The sequence below is a fragment of the Tubulanus polymorphus genome, chromosome 9, assembly GCF_964204645.1.
Source record: "Tubulanus polymorphus chromosome 9, tnTubPoly1.2, whole genome shotgun sequence".
Classification (NCBI taxonomy): domain Eukaryota; kingdom Metazoa; phylum Nemertea; class Palaeonemertea; order Tubulaniformes; family Tubulanidae; genus Tubulanus; species Tubulanus polymorphus.
Genome location: NC_134033.1, coordinates 15,448,397 through 15,468,477, shown reverse-complemented (window position 1 = coordinate 15,468,477; position 20,081 = coordinate 15,448,397). Strand labels below are relative to the sequence as shown.

Genomic DNA, 20,081 nt, shown 5'->3' with positions numbered 1-20,081 from the left:
GTGTTAAAGTACAAATGCAATGGTTAAAATGCAATTTTGTTACGCGTATTAAATCAACTACATGTAATGTCTATTTCAACTTGACTTGAGCGCACATCAGGTGGCCTAGCTCATGTACCCCGGTATGTTCCATCAAAACCGACTGGAGCTAGGCCACCTGATATCCTCCCAAGTCAAGTTAAAATAGACCTAAGTACATCGTATTCAAGTACAAGTATTGAAAAATGTGGAAAATTCTATTATTCATTGAAAAAAAATTTATTAAAACGACAGCCGCGATTGGTCCGTATGATAGGCGGCATACACGCTGACCAATCAGAACTCGCGTTATAAAAATGTACGTAATATGTAATACGATTTCTGATTGGTAGAAACTGATTACACGGGTTGGAAATGATTCCAAAATCATTTTTTTTTACCACCGGCATTTTCCAAACGTATATAGATTTCAGACATGATTACAGAGCTGTGATTGTCCAAGTATTTCACTCAGGAAGACAACAATATACCGGGTAAAGAGATTAAACGCAAGACCTGCCTAGTAAACATGGCTACTTCCACAAATCCCCCTATGACATCATCAGATTACCTGGTAATTTCTACTGCAAATCGTCAAACTAAATGAAATAACAGTAATCGTAGGCTTAAGTAAAATGATACCTTGTTTCTCCTAATTGGCCGTGTAAATTTTGTAAACTGATATAAAATTTGTCATCAGTTCATTTCTACAACTGCTGGATCTGGTTATTGTAAGCTTGATCATGATTTTAGAATAGTTATAATGTATATGATAGATAGGCGACCGGCCGGGTCAACTTTTAAGCTGAGCAAAAATGAGAAACAAGGTGTTAATATTTTCTAGCCTTCGGGATACCACAGGGGGATTGAACGGAGGTGGCCATCTTTTTTCGGAAAAGTTCAAACATAAGTTAAACATAATATTGGTATACGAACGTTTCGATTCAACTACAATTTTCATCATTTTATGACTTGAAGGTCAAGTATAACATGCACCTGTCACATGCACATGTACGACATGATGAGGGGCTTAGACGATCGTTTGATCGTTTTCTGTGTAATGCCAGAATAAAGGTCGGAAAAAAGTTCTCAATTTTGGCAATTTATCGGTTTTTTTCTTCACCGAAGACATAAATTATCATCATTTTAAAAACCTGTCATGTTTTTACTCTTCAATAACTAATATCAATATCAATTGTGATAATAATAATATCAATATAATAATAATAATAATAATAATAATAATAATAATAATAATAATAATAATAATAATAACAGAATATGTACAGCATTTACATTAATAAGTTTTACAAAGCATATTTTGTACGATTAATTTTTCTAATTAACTTCATTTGCACCGAAGACACAAATGAACCTTTATTCATTTCGACTTTTAAAAGGGGTTCAACGTTATCTAAAGTTAGGCTTTGGATCAGAGAAATGCAGTCAAAAAATACGATGCAAGTTTTGGTCCAATTTTCCTTTCTTTGTTCCCGTATCAATTTTTCGTGGGCGATTCGACATATCTTACACATTTATACATAACAGTTATTTCACAATTATTTGAAACGGTGAACACGATTTACACAGAGGGCGCACACAAACACAGGGGTGGATCTAGGAAAATTGGAAGGCCGGGGTCCAGAAGTAAACACCAAGGCATTTCTCAGATAAAGCAGCCAAGTCAAAGGCCTCTATTGGGGTTCCATCCTCGGTTTTAGATATTTTTGAAGGAATACATCCAAAAGGTTGCAATTTCCGAAAGGATGAGTATCAAATATACAGGTTTCAACTTTCGACGAGAAAGGGCAACTTCAGAGGTAAGGCAGGGCTCCGGACTTCCGACGACCCCCTTAACGCACCCCTGTCACACGACGCGTTACGCACAGGTGAACATTATTCATCGAAAAACTTCAAGCAACTTTTATTCAATCACAACCGATTGAGCAACAATTCATTAGCAACAAATTGCACAACGAAATCAGGCAACCATTAATGACCATCCATAAATATCTACAATATACATTCAATAATATGAGCTGTTGCCCAAAATACGAGTTTTTACAAATATCTACCACATCTAATATAGGAGGAATCCATTAATTTCATTGCAGTAGAATCCCCTCAATTCGGACCATTTTGGACCCACAAAATTCATATTGGTAACTTTCATTTATTGCATACACTGGCAGGGAACTAGAAAATATGATAGTTTAACTAACGCGATGGTTAGTGAGTAGAATTCTCAAGGGCGTCCCTCTGCGCTGCCGTTTCAACATTACAGAACTGCTGAGCGCCATCTAGGTCACGAAATTTCTCAATCTTCAACACAGCTTGTGCATAAATTCTCATCTCCACGGTATTTGCCTTAGAAAAGGAGATCGAAATATTTCAACGGACAATTTTCTTGAATTTTTCGCACACAATTTCATGATTTTTCGTAGATTTTTCACATCCAACTGACACCTGAATTACTGCATTACAGATAAATCTAACCGCTACATTTAACAGAACTGACCGCCGACACAACGAGATTCACGTATATACAAAAACATTATAAACAAACTATATACACAAAAATCGCGAGATACAAAATTGAGATTTACAACAAAAATTAAAAATAAAACAATTATTTCGTTTGAACTGTTTATGGATACATTATTATCGGTTTCCTAGTTTAGGTTATTCCGACCGTGTAGACATACCGGCAGTGTCTCCTCCATATGTTCGAATTTTAAAGGGCATCGTGGCTGCTGAAGGCTTTCGATCCCCCCCCAAAAAAATACACGAAAACCAAGCTAAATTTCAGTATAATTTTCTATTTTTCACATTTGCTCAATATCTACTTTTCAAAGCAATTATCAGCATTGATAGAATATTAACATCAACTCTGGTAGGAGTGGCGGATATTTTCTCAGGCGCAGCTGATTTTCAGAGGGGTGGATGTAAAAACGATGAGGTGGGTACCCCTCTAAAACCTGTTGTGGAGAACACTGCTGCCGGTATATTGCTACGACAATGCGGAGCTGTATTTAGAAATTCTATTGCGCAACTGTAGCGACGGAATCTACAAACGATCGTAATAAATGAGGTAATATTCGTAATATTTACGTAAGGAAGATATTGCCACTGGTTATACGAGAATTATTACAATATATTACGGTAATCAAGTCGTATTTACTCCTAAAAGAAACCGTCTTTTCGGTTTTGTCCACCGACCGAAGATTCGAGGAGTAGTAGAACTATATGTATCTACCGAGAGCGGTGTAGAAATCCTGTAAACACGCGAGAAGTTGCGAGAGTTTCGGCCGATCGTCAGGTGACAACGCCCAACACCACGCCATTACCGTAAACCTACAAATACACACAATATACATTCACTTTCATATCATTAACCCTTTCTCATTTGCACTCTATACTTTTGGTAGTAAATTCGAAGCTACATTCCATGTTTTAAACAACACGGGCCAGTTGCACAGTCATGGTTAGGCCAGAAAGTAATCTTAAATTTCTAGACTGTTCTTAAGTTGTTAGATTGGTTACAAAATTATGGAACAGAAAATGAGCTAAGACTGATCTTGAGTTGTTAGATTGACTTCAGAAATAAGATCACCTGGGACTGGTCTTAAATCGTTAGATCGATTATAGAACCTAAATGAGCTCAAACTGGTCTTAAAGTTATGATGATTTTAGAACTAAGATGTTCCTAGACTGGTCTTTAAGTAGTTAGATTGATTTTAGAACTAAGATGATCTTAGACTGGTATTAAGCTGTTAGATTAGCTATAGAACTAAGATAGTCTTAGCCTGATCTTTGAGTTGTTGGATCAGTCATAGAACTAAAATGGTCTTAGACTAGTATTAAATCGAAGCAATGGCCCAATATTTTGTTTTCAGTCCAACAAAAATGTATGAAAACTATCGGATACTTACAACTCATCTGGGCAGTTGCTTGGCTGAGGTTGTCTGTAACCCTCTCTCAGGTACGACGCGATCTCAAACGGATCTATGTCCATATAAGGCTGTAATCCGAGCGTCATTAATTCCCATAATACAACACCGAACGACCACTGAAATGAGTACGGGAAATGGAAATGATTTTCATCAGATTGTGGTTCAAGGGAGTTCAGGATATTGAGGATTCATTTTTCCCTGCATAAAAATTCAGGGAATTTTGACTGTTTTCTTGAAAATCAGAGTATTTGAAGGACAAATACACAAGGAACCTCTTGATTAGAAACAGTCCTCACTGAGGATATCGTATAATCTAATCAGGGAATTAGAATTTTTTGAATAGTTGGTGTTGTTCCTGCTGGTGACAAGTGGCACTAGGAACCCTCTTAATAAAAAACAGCCCTCGCTGAGGATATCCTATAATTTGATCGGGGAATTTGAATTGTTGGTGCCTTGTCTTTCTTGCTGCTGACAAGTGGCAAAGGAACCTCTTGATAAGAAACATACAGCGGATATCTCCTAATTTAATCAGGGAATTTTTGTTCAAAAGAATATATTAGGGAATTATGGATTCTCCGACCTGTAAAAGCCATTACAAACGCCACCTGGTGGCGACAGGTAGAGACGATACTTACTACGTCGCTGGCGTAAAAGAATTTCCGTTCCAACAACGACTCGATGGCGAGCCATTTCACCGGGCGATTCTCGTTATCACCGAGGCAATGATAGTCGTTGGGGAAGAGATCTCGACTCAACGCGGTGTCCGTCAGTTTCACCATCAAATCCTGATCAATACTGCGAAAAAAAACAACAGCCGAAAAATCAATTTACATTCAAAGGAGTTGTTAGGGTTCGTAGCAGTCGGGCTGAGGCAAAAGGCAGGACTTTTCAGCAGTTTTTTAAGTCAAAAGTTAGCATTTTTCTTTCCTGAATCTGAAGACGAGTTGCTGGGATTTTTTTTTAAATCAATGATTAAGCCATGAAATTTTAAAATGCGTTTGCAATTGATTTATAATCTATTTGAAAATGCGTTTGCTATCAAATTTATAATCTATTTTCAAAGACACAAACATCTGAAATTTTGACTATTTCTAAGTTGTAACTGAAAAGACGCTATGGACCACAATAGAATTTGTCGGCAATGATTTCTTGTTTGAAAAGTCCAAGCGTTTTTTTCAGCACTTTTCAGAATTTGACAGACTCAGTAAAAAGAACTCAATGGTTATGTTATCTACGTTCTGATTGGTCGGTTAGTTAAAACGCGTCGTATTTGAGCCAATGGGAACGGTCGAGACACTTACACGCAATTCCTACAAGCGACGTCTTTATGTATGATACGTTTTCTATGTAAATACTGTAAACCTTTGATTATTTGAACTCCCATGAATACTAACTGTTGAGTAGATAACGCCTATAAATAATAAACAACATACATGAACATTACTGAAATACTGATTAGACACTACTACGGCCAATTTACGCTCATTTACAAATAGAGTTAGAGTTTCCCTGTATTTTTCTAGATTTTTCTGATTCCTGTCAGATTCGTCAAATTCCCTGAGTTTTCCCCGATCTTTTAGCCTAGATTTTTCTGATTTCCCCGAGTTTTCCAGGTTTTCCAGGTCAGTGTCCACCCTGTTAGAGGTAAGGTGGGCTGAGAGGTATAAGGTGCTAAGAGTGGTGTCCTGAGTAGAGGAGAGGGGACGAAAGCATGGGCGGATCTAGGAAAATTGGAAGACCGGGGTCCAAAAGAAAAGGCATTTTCAGATAAATCAAGGCATCATAAGCTATTAGCAGGATTCCACTTATGGTGTTAGATATTTTTGGTGATGTACATCCAAAAAGAGCGTCAAATTTGCAGGTTTTAACAATTTCTGTCTTAGCGAAAAGGCCAATCTTAACAAGAAGGCAAGGGTCCTGGGGCTGGTTCCATAGTCGAGACTTAAATCCAAAAGTGGTCTTAAATCTTAAGACTGGTCTTAAGTTGTTAGATTCGCTATAGAACTAAGATAGTCTTAGACCGGTCTTAAGTCTAAGCCATGACTATGGAACCGGCCCCTGATCCCCGTGATCGAAGAAGGGGGACGGTAAAGAATAGAAATGAATTGAACTCACGTGAGCAGACACGTCAGCACCTTTGCACCGTTGAAGGAATTTTTTCAGATTGCCCTCGGTCGCGTACGGATATAACATCAACGGGCGTTTCTCCAACTCGAAACAAACGTAAACAATCGGGTTTATGTTACTGTGCGACAGGTCGTGTAACATACAACATTCACGCTGCATCATCTGTATCTGATCCAAACGAGCTTCATCTGAAATTAATTGAATACCATATCATTTAAGGTACAGTTCAATGGGGACAGGTGCCTACAGTTCATTCCTGGATATACAGGGTCCCTACAGATCAGTCATTCCTGGATAATCACAGGGTCCCTACAGATCAGTCATTCCTGGATATACAGGGTCTCCTACAGATCAGTCATTCTTGGATAATCACAGGGTCCCTACAGATCAGTCATTCCTGGATATAAAGGGTCCCTACAGATCAGTCATTCCTGGATATACAGGATCCCTACAGATCAGTCATTCCTGGATATACAGGGTCCCTACAGATCAGTCATTCCTGGATATACAGGGTCCCTACAGATCAGTCATTCCTGGATAATCACAGGGTCCCTACAGATCAGTCATTCCTGGATATAAAGGGTCCCTACAGATCAGTCATTCCTGGATATACAGGGTCCCTACAGATCAGTCATTCCTGGATAATCACAGGGTCCCTACAGATCAGTCATTCCTGGATATACAGGGTCCCTACAGATCAGTCATTCCTGGATATACAGGGTCCCTACAGATCAGTCATTCCTGGATATACAGGGTCCCTACAGATCAGTCATTCCTGTATATACAGGGTCCCTACAGATCAGTCATTCCTGGATATACAGGGTCCCTACAGATCAGTCATTCCTGGATATACAGGGTCCCTACAGATCAGTCATTCCTGTATATACAGGGTCCCTACAGATCAGTCATTCCTGGATAGACAGGGTCCCTACAGATCAGTCATTCCTGGATATACAGGGTCCCTACGAATCGGTCATTCCTGGATATACATGTAAGGCGTTTAAACGGAGGATTTTCAAATTTCTAGGAAGCGTCTGCATCACTTTTATATCCCAATTACAGCAGATTCCTTCTAAATCAGTTCATTTTATCTCAGTAAACCGGTAATTCAGTGGTTTTGTACAATATTCCGTGACAAAAAAAATTTCCAGACTTTTCCCTGATTTGCAGGGGAAGTGGCCACCCTATTTAAGCATTATGTACAGTGATCCCTGCCTCCTTCGAAGCTCCCTCTCCTCGACGTACCTGTAACAGTTTTAACGAATACTTCTTGATCCCTCGTTTCGGGATCCTCGTCATCCTCACTCGCCAAATGCACAATTCCGTGATAAATGCGACCGAACGTACCTTCAAATTAAATATATACATAGTGATAATTATAATTAATAACAATTTCTATATGATATTGTCATTTCAATCAACTCAGATATCGCTCTGTGTTTCTCACTTGCCAGAGGAACTGTATACTGATGATCTGTCTTGCTGTATCATAGCCCTGGGCCCACACAGTTACTCAGTTATGACTTAAATTCTAGTAGAGTCAGGGTCCCTACAGATCAGTCATTCCTGGATATACAGGGTCCCTACAGATCAGTCATTCCTGGATAGACAGGGTCCCTACAGATCAGTCATTCCTGGATATACAGGGTCCCTACAGATCAGTCATTCCTGGATATACAGGGTCCCTACAGATCAGTCATTCCTGGATATACAGGATCCCTACAGATCAGTCATTCCTGGATATACAGGATCCCTACAGATCAGTCATTCCTGGATATACAGGATCCCTACAGATCAGTCATTCCTGGATATACAGGGTCCCTACAGATCAGTCATTCCTGGATATACAGGGTCCCTACAGATCAGTCATTCCTGGATAATCACAGGGTCCCTACAGATCAGTCATTCCTGGATATACAGGGTCCCTACAGATCAGTCATTCATGGATATACAGGGTCCCTACAGATCAGTCATTCCTGGATATACAGGATCCCTACAGATCAGTCATTCCTGGATATACAGGGTCCCTACAGATCAGTCATTCCTGGATATACAGGGTCCCTACAGATCAGTCATTCCTGGATAATCACAGGGTCCCTACAGATCAGTCATTCCTGGATATACAGGGTCCCTACAGATCAGTCATTCATGGATATACAGGGTCCCTACAGATCAGTCATTCCTGGATATACAGGGTCCCTACAGATCAGTCATTCCTGGATAATCACAGGGTCCCTACAGATCAGTCATTCCTGGATATACAGGGTCCCTACAGATCAGTCATTCATGGATATACAGGGTCCCTACAGATCAGTCATTCCTGGATATACAGGATCCCTACAGATCAGTCATTCCTGGATATACAGGGTCCCTACAGATCAGTCATTCCTGGATATACAGGGTCCCTACAGATCAGTCATTCCTGGATAATCACAGGGTCCCTACAGATCAGTCATTCCTGGATATACAGGGTCCCTACAGATCAGTCATTCATGGATATACAGGGTCCCTACAGATCAGTCATTCCTGGATATACAGGATCCCTACAGATCAGTCATTCCTGGATATACAGGGTCCCTACAGATCAGTCATTCCTGGATATACAGGGTCCCTACAGATCAGTCATTCCTGGATATACAGGATCCCTACAGATCAGTCATTCCTGGATATACAGGGTCCCTACAGATCAGTCATTCCTGGATATACAGGGTCCCTACAGATCAGTCATTCATGGATATACAGGGTCCCTACAGATCAGTCATTCCTGGATATACAGGGTCCCTACAGATCAGTCATTCATGGATATACAGGGTCCCTACAGATCAGTCATTCCTGGATATACAGGATCCCTACAGATCAGTCATTCCTGGATATACAGGGTCCCTACAGATCAGTCATTCCTGGATATACAGGGTCCCTACAGATCAGTCATTCCTGGATATACAGGATCCCTACAGATCAGTCATTCCTGGATATACAGGGTCCCTACAGATCAGTCATTCCTGGATATACAGGGTCCCTACAGATCAGTCATTCATGGATATACAGGGTCCCTACAGATCAGTCATTCCTGGATATACAGGGTCCCTACAGATCAGTCATTCATGGATATACAGGGTCCCTACAGATCAGTCATTCCTGGATATACAGGGTCCCTACAGATCAGTCATTCCTGGATATACAGGATCCCTACAGATTAGTCATTCCTGGATATATGGAGTTTTCAGAGTTTTTATAGGAGAATTTTCAAATTTCTAAGAAGTGTCTGCATAACTTTCATATCCCAATTACAGTAGACTCCTACGAAATCAGTACTGTTTATCTCAGTCTTAATTCAGTGGTTTTTGTAAGCGAATTTTCATCCTTGAAATTACCAAACTCAGTTTCTCATTCAGTAACCGCCGCCTAATAGGCTAACAAAAAATCCTGGTCCCGACCGTACTGACTTAGGCGCAGCTACAAATTAAAGTAAATTTCTAATAGCCTAATTCTAAAAATTGAAGGAGTTTTGGGCATTTTGTTCGAATTAAAAGTTTCAAGCACCTTTAAAGCATTTTTCATTTTGGAGGAGTATCTGAGGAATCAAGGAGTTGTGGAGGTTCTGGTGTTTCTGGAAGAATTGAGCCGTGTATTGAAGGAGTATTTAAGGAATCAAGGAGTTGTAGGGATCCTTGTGTTTCAGGAAGAATCGAACCTTGTTTTGAAGGAGTATCTAAGGAATCAAGGAGTTGTGGAGGTTCTGGTGTTTCTGGAAGAATTGAGCCGTGTATTGAAGGAATATTTAAGGAATCAAGGAGTTGTAGGGATCCTTGTGTTTCAGGAAGAATCGAGCCTTGTTTTGAAGGAGTATTTAAGGAATCAAGGAGTTGTAGAGGTTCTGGTGTTTCTGGAAGAATCGAGCCTTGTTTTGAAGGAGTATTTAAGGAATCAAGGAGTTGTGGAGGTTCTGGTGTTTCTGGAAGAATCGAGCCTTGTTTTGAAGGAGTATCTAAGGAATCAAGGAGTTGTGGAGGTTCTGGTGTTTCAGGAAGAATTGAGACCCAGTTTTTACCTTCTTGTAAAATCTCCTTCAACGTCACTTGACTGCGTTCTATTTGATACGGAGCTAGTATCACGAACGGGTCGATAGGCGGCGCCGGTTTCACGTCGGCGACGGTAACGGTCGTCGACGAGCCGCCGTGTCGCATCATCGAGTTGCCGTGGACGCCGCCCGTGCCGCCGGGCGGAAGAGGCAGCTGTGGCATGTGAGATACGAGGCACGTGGACGCGGTCGTGTTCGGCGTGTCCGAGCGCAGGAACGGTTGATGCGACGTCGCTTGAGAACTACAATCACTGCAAAAATAGATAATCAGAATCAGATCTCAGAGTTTAACCCTTTCAGTGCGTCTACACCGCAGTGCGGTGGATAAATCAGTGATAGATTTTGCTAGTACACCGCACTGCGGTGCATTGATGTAATTAGTAATTAGTTTTTATCTCTACTGAAAATTGGCAGCACCTGTCAAACATTGTGAAATATTAGTAACTAATGATACACCGCACTGCAGTGTAGACGCATTATAGTGCTTTTCCCGTTATTCAACACACTAGGGTGGAATTTTTCAGAATTTTCAAATTATCTTCAGCACTATAGGCTATTGATTAGTCAGCACTGAAAGGGTTAAACAGCTATCAGTCAGCAGCCCGGACAGAGTCGGCACCTTTTACTTCCCACAAAAACGGTTATAGTGGGATTCGAACCCAATAGTTTATGATAAACTACACACCCAAGTTCTCAGGATATCGTACAGATATCAACACCTTACTATTTGAAATTTTCAAGTATTTGGAGTATGGACACGACGCTCACTTCAAATCCAAGTAAGTTTGGACGGATGTCGGGGGGCCAAAAGGACACAATTTTGGTGGCCCACCTCATCAAATCTTATATCATACGAAAGCCCGGACTATTTACAACAAAATAACACAAACTTGTAATACATGAATTAAACTGGGAATGAGCTGATTTTGTATCGTGATAAATTTGGATTTGGATTTGTCTCTTACCTGATGTTCTCCGGGCGTTGACCTTTCTGAGAGCGATAATAGAATACTATAATACACAGAGCTAACAGGAATATGAACCCGCACATCGAACCGATACCGATGTAGTAATAATAATTCATTAGATTCGGTTCTAAATTCTCCACCGCGCTCACATCTGAAATTGAAAAAAAAAAAAAATTTTTAAATCAAGTTACATTAAGTTTAATGCCATTAAGAAAACAAATTTTTGTAAGAATTTTTTTTTGAAAAACTGAAATATACCAGGGCCAGTAGCTCACAGTTAGTTTAGGATAACCGCCGGATAAATACCATGAAGTAACGATGAACTTTAAATTGTCACTACCCCCGTATGTAACTATCTCCTGGTTAACTCTAACCAACTTTTGAAAGACTAACCCCAGGTCTTGCTTTACCATGAGTTCAAAGCAGTTAAAATGAAAAAAATATTTGTAAGGATTTTTTTTCGAAAATCAACCCTAAGTTTATAATACAGGTCGAAAAATATTTTCGAGAATAATTTTTCGTAAAAAAAAGTTTACCTGTTTCAACCAACGAATCGTTGATGAATTTATAAATCTTTCCTTGATATCCTTTATTCCTGCCGTAGAAAGTTTCTTCGTCGGCTGCGAGAAGAAATTTCGAGAAAATTTCGTTAAAATCTGGAGAAATAGTCGATATGTTTTCGCACGGAGGATCGAGAGTTCCACGGTTGTGAGTTCAGATTCTAACTCTCGAGTTAACTCGTCGAATATTAACTGACATTGATTCAGAGTTATCTCTAACTCACAACTGTGGAACTGGGTCCAGATTTTAAAAATTTGTTGGGAAAACCTTACGACTGATGTTACAAGATGATTTAACTTACTTTTTAGGCACATTTTCTTGCGTTGAATATGCAGTTTGATTATATTTGTCGCCGACAGGACGGTAATACTGAGCATGATGTTTATATCGACTTCAGCACTCATTTTACCGGTGCAAGGAAATGAGATCTTAAATACTGAAAATATACGACGTAATTACCGGTTAGGAAATACAATTGTGGTATCTGGATTCACAGTCAACACGTACCTGTGGAACTGGATCTGGAGTTAGATTAAACCCACACAACTGTGGAACTGGGTCTTGAGTCAAATCAAACCCCACACAAGTGTGGAACTTGGTCCAGAGTCAGATTAAACCCCAAAACTTTGGAACTGGATCCAGAGGCAAATTAAACCCACACAACTGTGGAACTGGATTCAGTCAAATTAAACCCATAGAACTGAGGAACTGGGTTCAGAAACAAATTAAACCCACACAACTGTGGAACTGGGTTTTGAGTCAAATTAAACCCAGACAACTGTGGAACTGGATCCAGAGTCAATTAAACCCAGACAACTGTATATCTGTATACAGAGATGCTGTTTGTATTCAGAATATAGTAATAAGAAAAATTCTTCGCTAGTTTTAAGCGAGTAGCTGCATCACTGCTGGGAATAAGATTAAGAGATATACTCTCGGTAGTCGGACGCGCGCTGAGGCGCGGATTATCTCGATCTGCAGTTTTCACAGGTATCATAGCAAATCAGATACGAACCATAATCCGACCAGATCATAACCAACAACTAATCTACAGAGTTTCACCCTGGGAGGCTGAAAAAACTCACTCTTACTCAGTATTTGACACCAACTCGGGCTAGAATTTGACTAGCAATTTGGCGGTAAGAGACAGAGTCTACTTTGTAAACTCTTACTCAGTATTTGACACCAACTCGGGGTAGAATTTTGCCAGTCTCAATTTTACCGCAGTAAGAGACAGAGTCTACTGTATTTCCTAAACTCTTACTCAGTATTTGACACCAACTCTGGGTAGAATTTTACCAATCTTAACTTTACCGCAGAGATAGAGTCTACTATCACAAACTACCAATCTCACCTATACCCCTGAGCGTACCCTTGCCCCATATCGCCTATAGTTAGTACTCACCAGATTGTCGTTTTGGAACGACCCCCTCAGCAGTTATATTAGCCGTTGGAAAATCCATGGCCCTCGTGTCTGATACATCAAACTCCATACGATAAAACATCTTTAGAAAAAATAAAAACTAATTAAATCGGGATTTCTTAATATTCGTAAATCTGTTCTGGAATTTTACCAGCATCCAGTTTCATGGAAAAATTGACGTCAAATTTTGGACTAATTGCTGCTATCAGTCGTTTTGATATCTTGTTTCTTATTTCTGCTGAGCTTAAAAGTAGACCCAGCCGGCCGCCTATCTACCCTGTAACTTTTTAAAAAAATCATGATCAAGCTAACAATAACAGACCTGGCAGTTATAGAAATGAACTGATTACAAATTTCATTGCAGTTTAAAAAAGTGACCCGGCCGATTAGGAGAAACGAGGTATCATTCTTTTCAGCTTTAAAATTTTCCATAAAATGGATTGAACCCAGAAAATCTTTTAGAAAAGTTTTCAGAAAATCCGCGTTTCGTCGTCGCAACGTACCTGTTTACCGCCCAGATTACGCCACGTGAAGTATATATCTTGTTTATCAGCAGGAATCGGCAGAATGAATCGGAGAGCGTAATCATTCACTACACCATTCCTTACGTAATACAATTCAGCAGTTATTCCTATAAATAAAAATAATCATTTCATTTTAAGCAAGTAGTAACGCACGGTTTAGTAGGGCTAAAGTAAAAGTTCAGGGGCCAGTTGCTCAAAAGTTGGTTAAAGATAACCAGTGGATAAATACCATAGTAACAATTAACTTTCAATTGTCACTATGTCAACAATCCACTGGTTAACTCTAACCAACCTTTGAGCAACTGGCCCCAGCAATTTTTGTTTTAGCGAATTGCACCCATGATAGAGATATTGCGTAGAAGTTACTATAACTGAAAGTTCTATATGGACATTGTAACTGTTCATCTTGATTTGTAAAACTATCACAATAACCTTTGCTGAAACACAATGTGCCTGTTATGACAATATATATAGAATCCTGCCCTGATAAAACGAGAAAGATGGCGTCCAATAAGATTCCTTTTAGCTAATATTTATTGATTCAACGTTTCCACAATTCTAATCCTAATCCACTTTCCTAATGGTCATCTTCAGGAATTAAACTTTTTGGATTTCACCTTTCTCTTTTTAATCACTAGTCATTCATGTACTATAGGACTGATATGTTAACCGCCTAGAAGTGATATGCGTTTGGCTTTTGACTATCTCAAATTTGACGAAATTGAAGCAAATTCGCCGCGACAATTAGAACCCGGCATAAAATTGGAAATTGGCAATCGAAAATTGCTTCCAACACGCCTGCAATTACGTCATGCTTTCGATCGAAATCTCGATCAGTTTCAGTCTGACTCGTCGGGGAGAAACGGTGAGAGTTATTCTTAATAACAGATTTGAAATAGTTACCGTACCCCGACCAGACCCCCCCCCACCGGTCGGGTCTAGTGAAAAGTTTCGATTTCTCTGTTTTCCTCCGCGGCGCCGCAGCACGGTTAGAAAGATAGAATCACACGGAGATACTCGTGAAACGTATTACCGATTCGAAGGGGGTCACGAGGCTACGTAAATTGAGCGCGTAAAAATTTCTACTCAACTGGGAAAGAACTTTAGCAGACACAATCTATAAGTCGATATACAGGGCCCCTATATAGATGGATCAGTTATTCCTAGATATCTATTAGGAGAAGTTTGATTATCAAAAAAAAATCCTGGTCCCAACTGATTTAGACGTGGTCTAAAAAGTATCTAACTTATTACCATTTCTCAAAATTGAAGGAGTTTAAATTGGGAGTGTCCGACATTTATCTCAAACTAAAGGAGTTCGAAAGCATTTTCCATCTAGAAGAAGTTTTTAAGAAATCAGGGAGACTTTGGACGTTTGACTGAGAAAGAAGTAGGCCTAAGTTCCAGTAAAGTGAGGATCCATAACCCCTTTCACCAATAAAAAGACGACATATTGCAGCTCAATTTTTCCCATTCAAACAAACTTGAATTCGCGACAAAATTGCCCACAAAAAATGCATAAAAAGGACTTTTTTACTCAGAGTAAAAAAAAGACAAAGACGATGTTTGTCCAAACTTTTTCCAAAAGAAGGATAAAGAAGTACTCGAAAGGACCGCTGGAAACCCTGTGGTTAATCAGACGTTCTGAGTCCATGTTGTTAAGACGATATGAAAATCAAATATAGGAATGAAAAATATGTTGGTGTTTCCTTAAGTTGTCGATTCAGCGTTTTGACTATAGGATTAATCCGAATAGTCATCTTCGAGAAAACTTTTAAAAAACGTTTATGATGACTATTAGGATATAGTCGAAATGGCAAATAAACTATTCAGCTCAGGGAAACATTTCCGACTCATTAGTGAGGGATTTCATCTTAACAACACGATGCTCCCTTTCATCTCAATGTGGTTAAACAAAATTGTCTGGGGTAATAAATCCGAAGATGGCAGCGGCGCGGTCCGGTAGTGACCTTTACCGCCGGTCTCTTCCGACGTACGAGAAATTAAGGAAAGGTCACCGTTACCGGCTGAGGTTTGATTTTAATTCCGATTGAAAACCACTAAAGATACGACCAATTAACACGAACGAATGTGTGTTCAATTTGAAACAATTGCAGAGTCAGTTCTCGATGTTGCCGTGTCAGTTCGATGTTGCGTCTGCCGAAGGATCCGGGCTACGTCTACTCTCTACGAGGAGTCAGATCTAATAAATCAACCACAATTTAAAACCCACGCGGAACCTCGTCTTAAACCATCTCGCCAATTAGCGAGCGATTAACATCAGCTGTAGGCTAATGATTTCGGTAAATCTCTGCCCCCGGGGGAGGGGTTGATTGCCGGGAGGGGGCCTGCGCGAATTCATCTTCACCGACATGATTACAGCGGCGGCCGTTTGTAAATTGAGTAAACAATGAATCACAATCTCGAACAAACGAAATGCGCGCCGCACGGAAAAAATTGAGAGAAAAAACAATCGCATTTAAAAAGTTTGAAAATGACTTTTGAACGAAAATCTGAAGTAGCTCAGCCGGGTTTTCTCGGGTTTTCAGGGATCCAGTTCCACAGTTGTGAACTAGAGTTAGCTTCCGAATTAGAAATAATTCATTTTCAATTTAAGTCAACTCAAGATTCAAATCTTAACTCGCAACTGTGGCATTGGGTGCAGAGTTTCACATCAGATCTGGGATACGCGGATATCGAGGCACTGTTAATCGCTATACACATCAAACCGGTAATTTTTCATTTTCGCGTTATAAGATAATTTTTCATAAAAATCAAAATTAATAGAAACAAACTGTTTGGGATTGAAAGGAGGGTGATAATGTACGCCACAATGAATTCCATTAGCTACAAATCAAAACAAACATCATCTAGCCAGAAGAGAGATGAGAGGAGAGAGAGAGAGGAGAGGAGGGGAGAGAGAGAGAGAGAAGAGGAGAGAGAGAGGGAGGAGAGAGAGAGAGAGAGAGAGAGAGAGAGAGAGAGAGAGAGAGAGAGAGAGAGAGAGAGAGAGAGAGAGAGAGAGAGAGAGAGAAGAGAGAGAGAGAGAGGAGAGAGAGAGAGAGAGAGAGAGAGAGAGAGAGAGAGAGAGGAGGGAGAGAGAGAGAGGAGAGAGAGAGAGGGAGAGGGAGGGAGGGAGGGAGGAAGAGAGAGAGGGAGGGAGGGAGGGAGGGAGGGAGGGAGAGAGAGAGGGAGGGAGAGAGAGAGAGGGAGGGAGGGAGGAGAGGGAGAGAGGAGGGGAGGGGAGAGAGAGAGAGAGAGAGAGAGAGAGAGGAGAGAGAGAGAGAGAGAGGAGGGAGAAGAGAGAGAGAGAGGAGAGAGAGGAGGGAGAGAGAGAAGCGCGCAGCTACAGTGGCAAAGTTTATACATCTCAGAATACTGAAATCAGAATGTATTTAATTATTTACATGCTGTAGTGAACTCTAGCTAGCGCTCGCTCGGTCTCCACCTGATCAACAGTTCTAGAGAGTGTTGAATATACAACAACAATTAAATCAAACATAAACCGATGAATGTGTATTATAGGTACAGGTATATAAACTACACTTGTTGTATTACTCTAATAACAGCAGCAGGGAGGAGGGGTGAGGGGATGAGGGGGTGAGGGTGTTTATAGTTTTCTGCGTATTATTCAACTATTACAGAAGCACATAACAGCAGATTTCATCAATTCCCACTAGTAGCCCTAGAGTACACGAACACTATTAACTGCATTTGTCCAGCCCAGGCTTATAAAGACCGAACTAAGCCCATTATCTAGGAACGATCTAAGACCATTTTAATTCTACACATAGGCGTCCCCGAGGGGGATGCGGGGGGTAGCGGATGCACCCCCTTTTCGAGATCTAGCTAACTTCTCAAGTTACTATGTAATCAATGTTCAAGATTTTCTTGCCGATTTGACTAATCTTTTCACTCTAAATGATTCATTTAGAGCCTGGCAAACATCTCTTAAGCCTCCAATTTTCAAAAAGTTTTTCAGGGGAGGCCCACCAAACACCTGACATTGTGCATGGATCCTTGGGGACGCCTATGTTATAGGGACCCTAGTTGTTTGTTTTTTCAAAATTACACCTCACATTGAGCATTTTCCGAAAAACCTATTTTCCCATATTCCGACCGTAGAATAATCGACAGCAACGATACAGTAACGATGACTAGTAACAGAGCAGATCTGCTGACTGCCTTATTTAGTACATAAACCATATACAGCTACGACAACGACGAATCAATTTAGAGGCAATTAACCCTAATTAGCACAGAGTGGCTAACGAGGCCATTTCTCGTTAGAACGGTTTCTACGCTCAGAATGTATCGATTAACATAAAACAACAAACATGAAACATCGAAGAAATCGTTTCATGAAAAAAAAAAAAAAATGGTGCAGATTGAGATTGATTCCGGTATTGTCGCTTGACACATCATATCGTTCAAAAAATTGTCTTTTTTATTTTTCTCATGTGATATAAATCGCGGAGATTGTCTTTATAGTTCTACGCTATATTAATAAATAAATTACTATCATTGTTATCTATTATTATCCTTGTACAATCTCATCCTTTTTCGCACAACAAAATGGCGCCTCATACAAGGATTTTTTCACATGATTCTTATCGGTTTTTTTCCACATTAAGTTATAAATAATACGCACTGCCTAAAAAACAACAAGCCGATAATTTCACAAATCATCTTAAATAGTTTTTGTTTGAAATTCGTGAAACGGTTGATTTAAAGTTGAACTGCGAATTCCAGTGAAGTTTAACCCCTTCATTGCGGCGACGGACAGGGAGGTAATTGATCACCAACAACAACAACCATAAAACAGTTAAGTTTGCTGCGGTATTTCGTCAGTTTTACGCGTGATTGACTACGAAGAGGTGGTCGTCGCGGCCGACAGAAATCCAGTTTGATTGGAAATTCCCAGACAGAAATAAAAAACATCTTCACCGTAGACTCTGTTAAGTGTATATCACAGATCTGTATGCAAGACCTAATAAGGCACTACCAGCATCATCAGCTTGGAGCTTATACCTCCCTCAGCCTAGACCCAATACCTCCCTCAGCCTAGACCCAATACCTCTCTCAGCCTGGGCCCTGCACCTCCCTAAGCCTAGACCCAATACCTCTCTCAGCCCGGGCCCTGCACCTCCCTAAGCCTAGACCCAATACCTCTCTCAGCCGGGGTCCTGCACCTCCCTAAGCCTAGACCCAATACCTCTCTCAGCCTGGGTCCTGCACCTCCCTAAGCCTATAGACCCTACAAATCCCTCAGCCTGGACCCTGCAAATCCCTTAGCTTAGACCTAAAACCTAAAACTGATCGCCCACACTTCACATGTGTTCAGAACTTCACCTGAGATATCCCTAATTGAAAACGAAAGGAACTACTATCACCAGATCAACCGAAAACTGCCAATTGTCTACTTCATAATCGCAAAATCAGACGATTCTCAAATACTTTTCTATGTTTTTGACAAAATAAAGTAATATCAGACCTTGTCAAGAAATCGGCCGCGGCAATCAAAACTTGCTTTCAACGCACCTGTCAGGTTTAATGTACTTTCATTAAATATTCAACTGACGTAGCCTAAAAGACGCAAATAGGCTCATCATATAAATCATGTGATGAGCCTATATTTCTAGGTAATATTCCTGGGCCAGAAAGCCAAGACGCGCTCGCTCAGTATTTGGCACTGCCTACCTTCAAGAAGTTAGTGGGGAATCAAAGATAGGTCATGATGATATCAGACAGACCGGAGCCAAGGACCAAAGTTACAGATCCACATTGGGGGTGGCATCTACTCACTGGACTGGTGTTAGAACTGGTGAATGCCACCCAACAACACTAACACAACAGTGTCGTCTTAAGGGGGGTGGGGCACGAGGCCCTAAATAAAAAAGCGTGAATTGTTTGTCAAATCTACTATCATCAAATAAACTACACGCATAAATAGGGAGTGAAGAAATATTCAGTACTCACCGAGAAGTCGCCAAGTTTCCGCTTCGTTCATGAAAAAGTCTAAATTAGCCCCGCTACCGATTCCGATCGCGACACCGGGTAAAAATACGATAATCAACAATAAATATCGGAGCACAGCTGAACGAGGAAGATGAGAGGGAGAGGTAAGAGGAGGACCGGGAGGGGACCGCTGCTGCTGCTGCTGCTGCCGCATGTTCATTATTATCCAACATCACCCAGCACTTTTGACAGTTCTACTACTGATGCTGCTGCTGCTGCTGCGGCTGATGCAGTTTTCATCATTTTCTCTCTATGACTAAAATCTAGGTCAGATCAATTCTGAAGTATTCGCTGCCTGAGACGCGACGAGTTCGTCTCCGCTCCGGGCGTATATCCTAAAGTATTCGTTAGTCGGACGCGATGAGTTGCTATCCGCTCCGGAACATTATGATTCCTAGGGCAGGAATG

General features: G+C 40.5%; 1 protein-coding gene across 1 annotated transcript; it reads right to left on the bottom strand.

Annotated features, from left to right (window-relative positions):
* Nucleotides 1-1,308: 1,308 nt before the first annotated feature.
* LOC141910609 (tyrosine-protein kinase RYK-like) lies at nucleotides 1,309-19,886 on the bottom strand. Its single transcript, XM_074801303.1, has 13 exons — nucleotides 19,635-19,886; nucleotides 13,635-13,762; nucleotides 13,114-13,213; nucleotides 12,010-12,144; nucleotides 11,684-11,767; nucleotides 11,145-11,298; nucleotides 10,150-10,430; nucleotides 7,344-7,445; nucleotides 6,087-6,286; nucleotides 5,273-5,382; nucleotides 4,607-4,766; nucleotides 3,951-4,087; nucleotides 1,309-3,372 (listed from the first exon to the last, which is right to left on the bottom strand). Exons 1-13 carry the CDS (start codon nucleotides 19,831-19,833, stop codon nucleotides 3,261-3,263), a joined length of 1,902 nt encoding a protein of 633 aa, XP_074657404.1. The 5' UTR covers nucleotides 19,834-19,886; the 3' UTR covers nucleotides 1,309-3,260.
* Nucleotides 19,887-20,081: the final 195 nt, after the last annotated feature.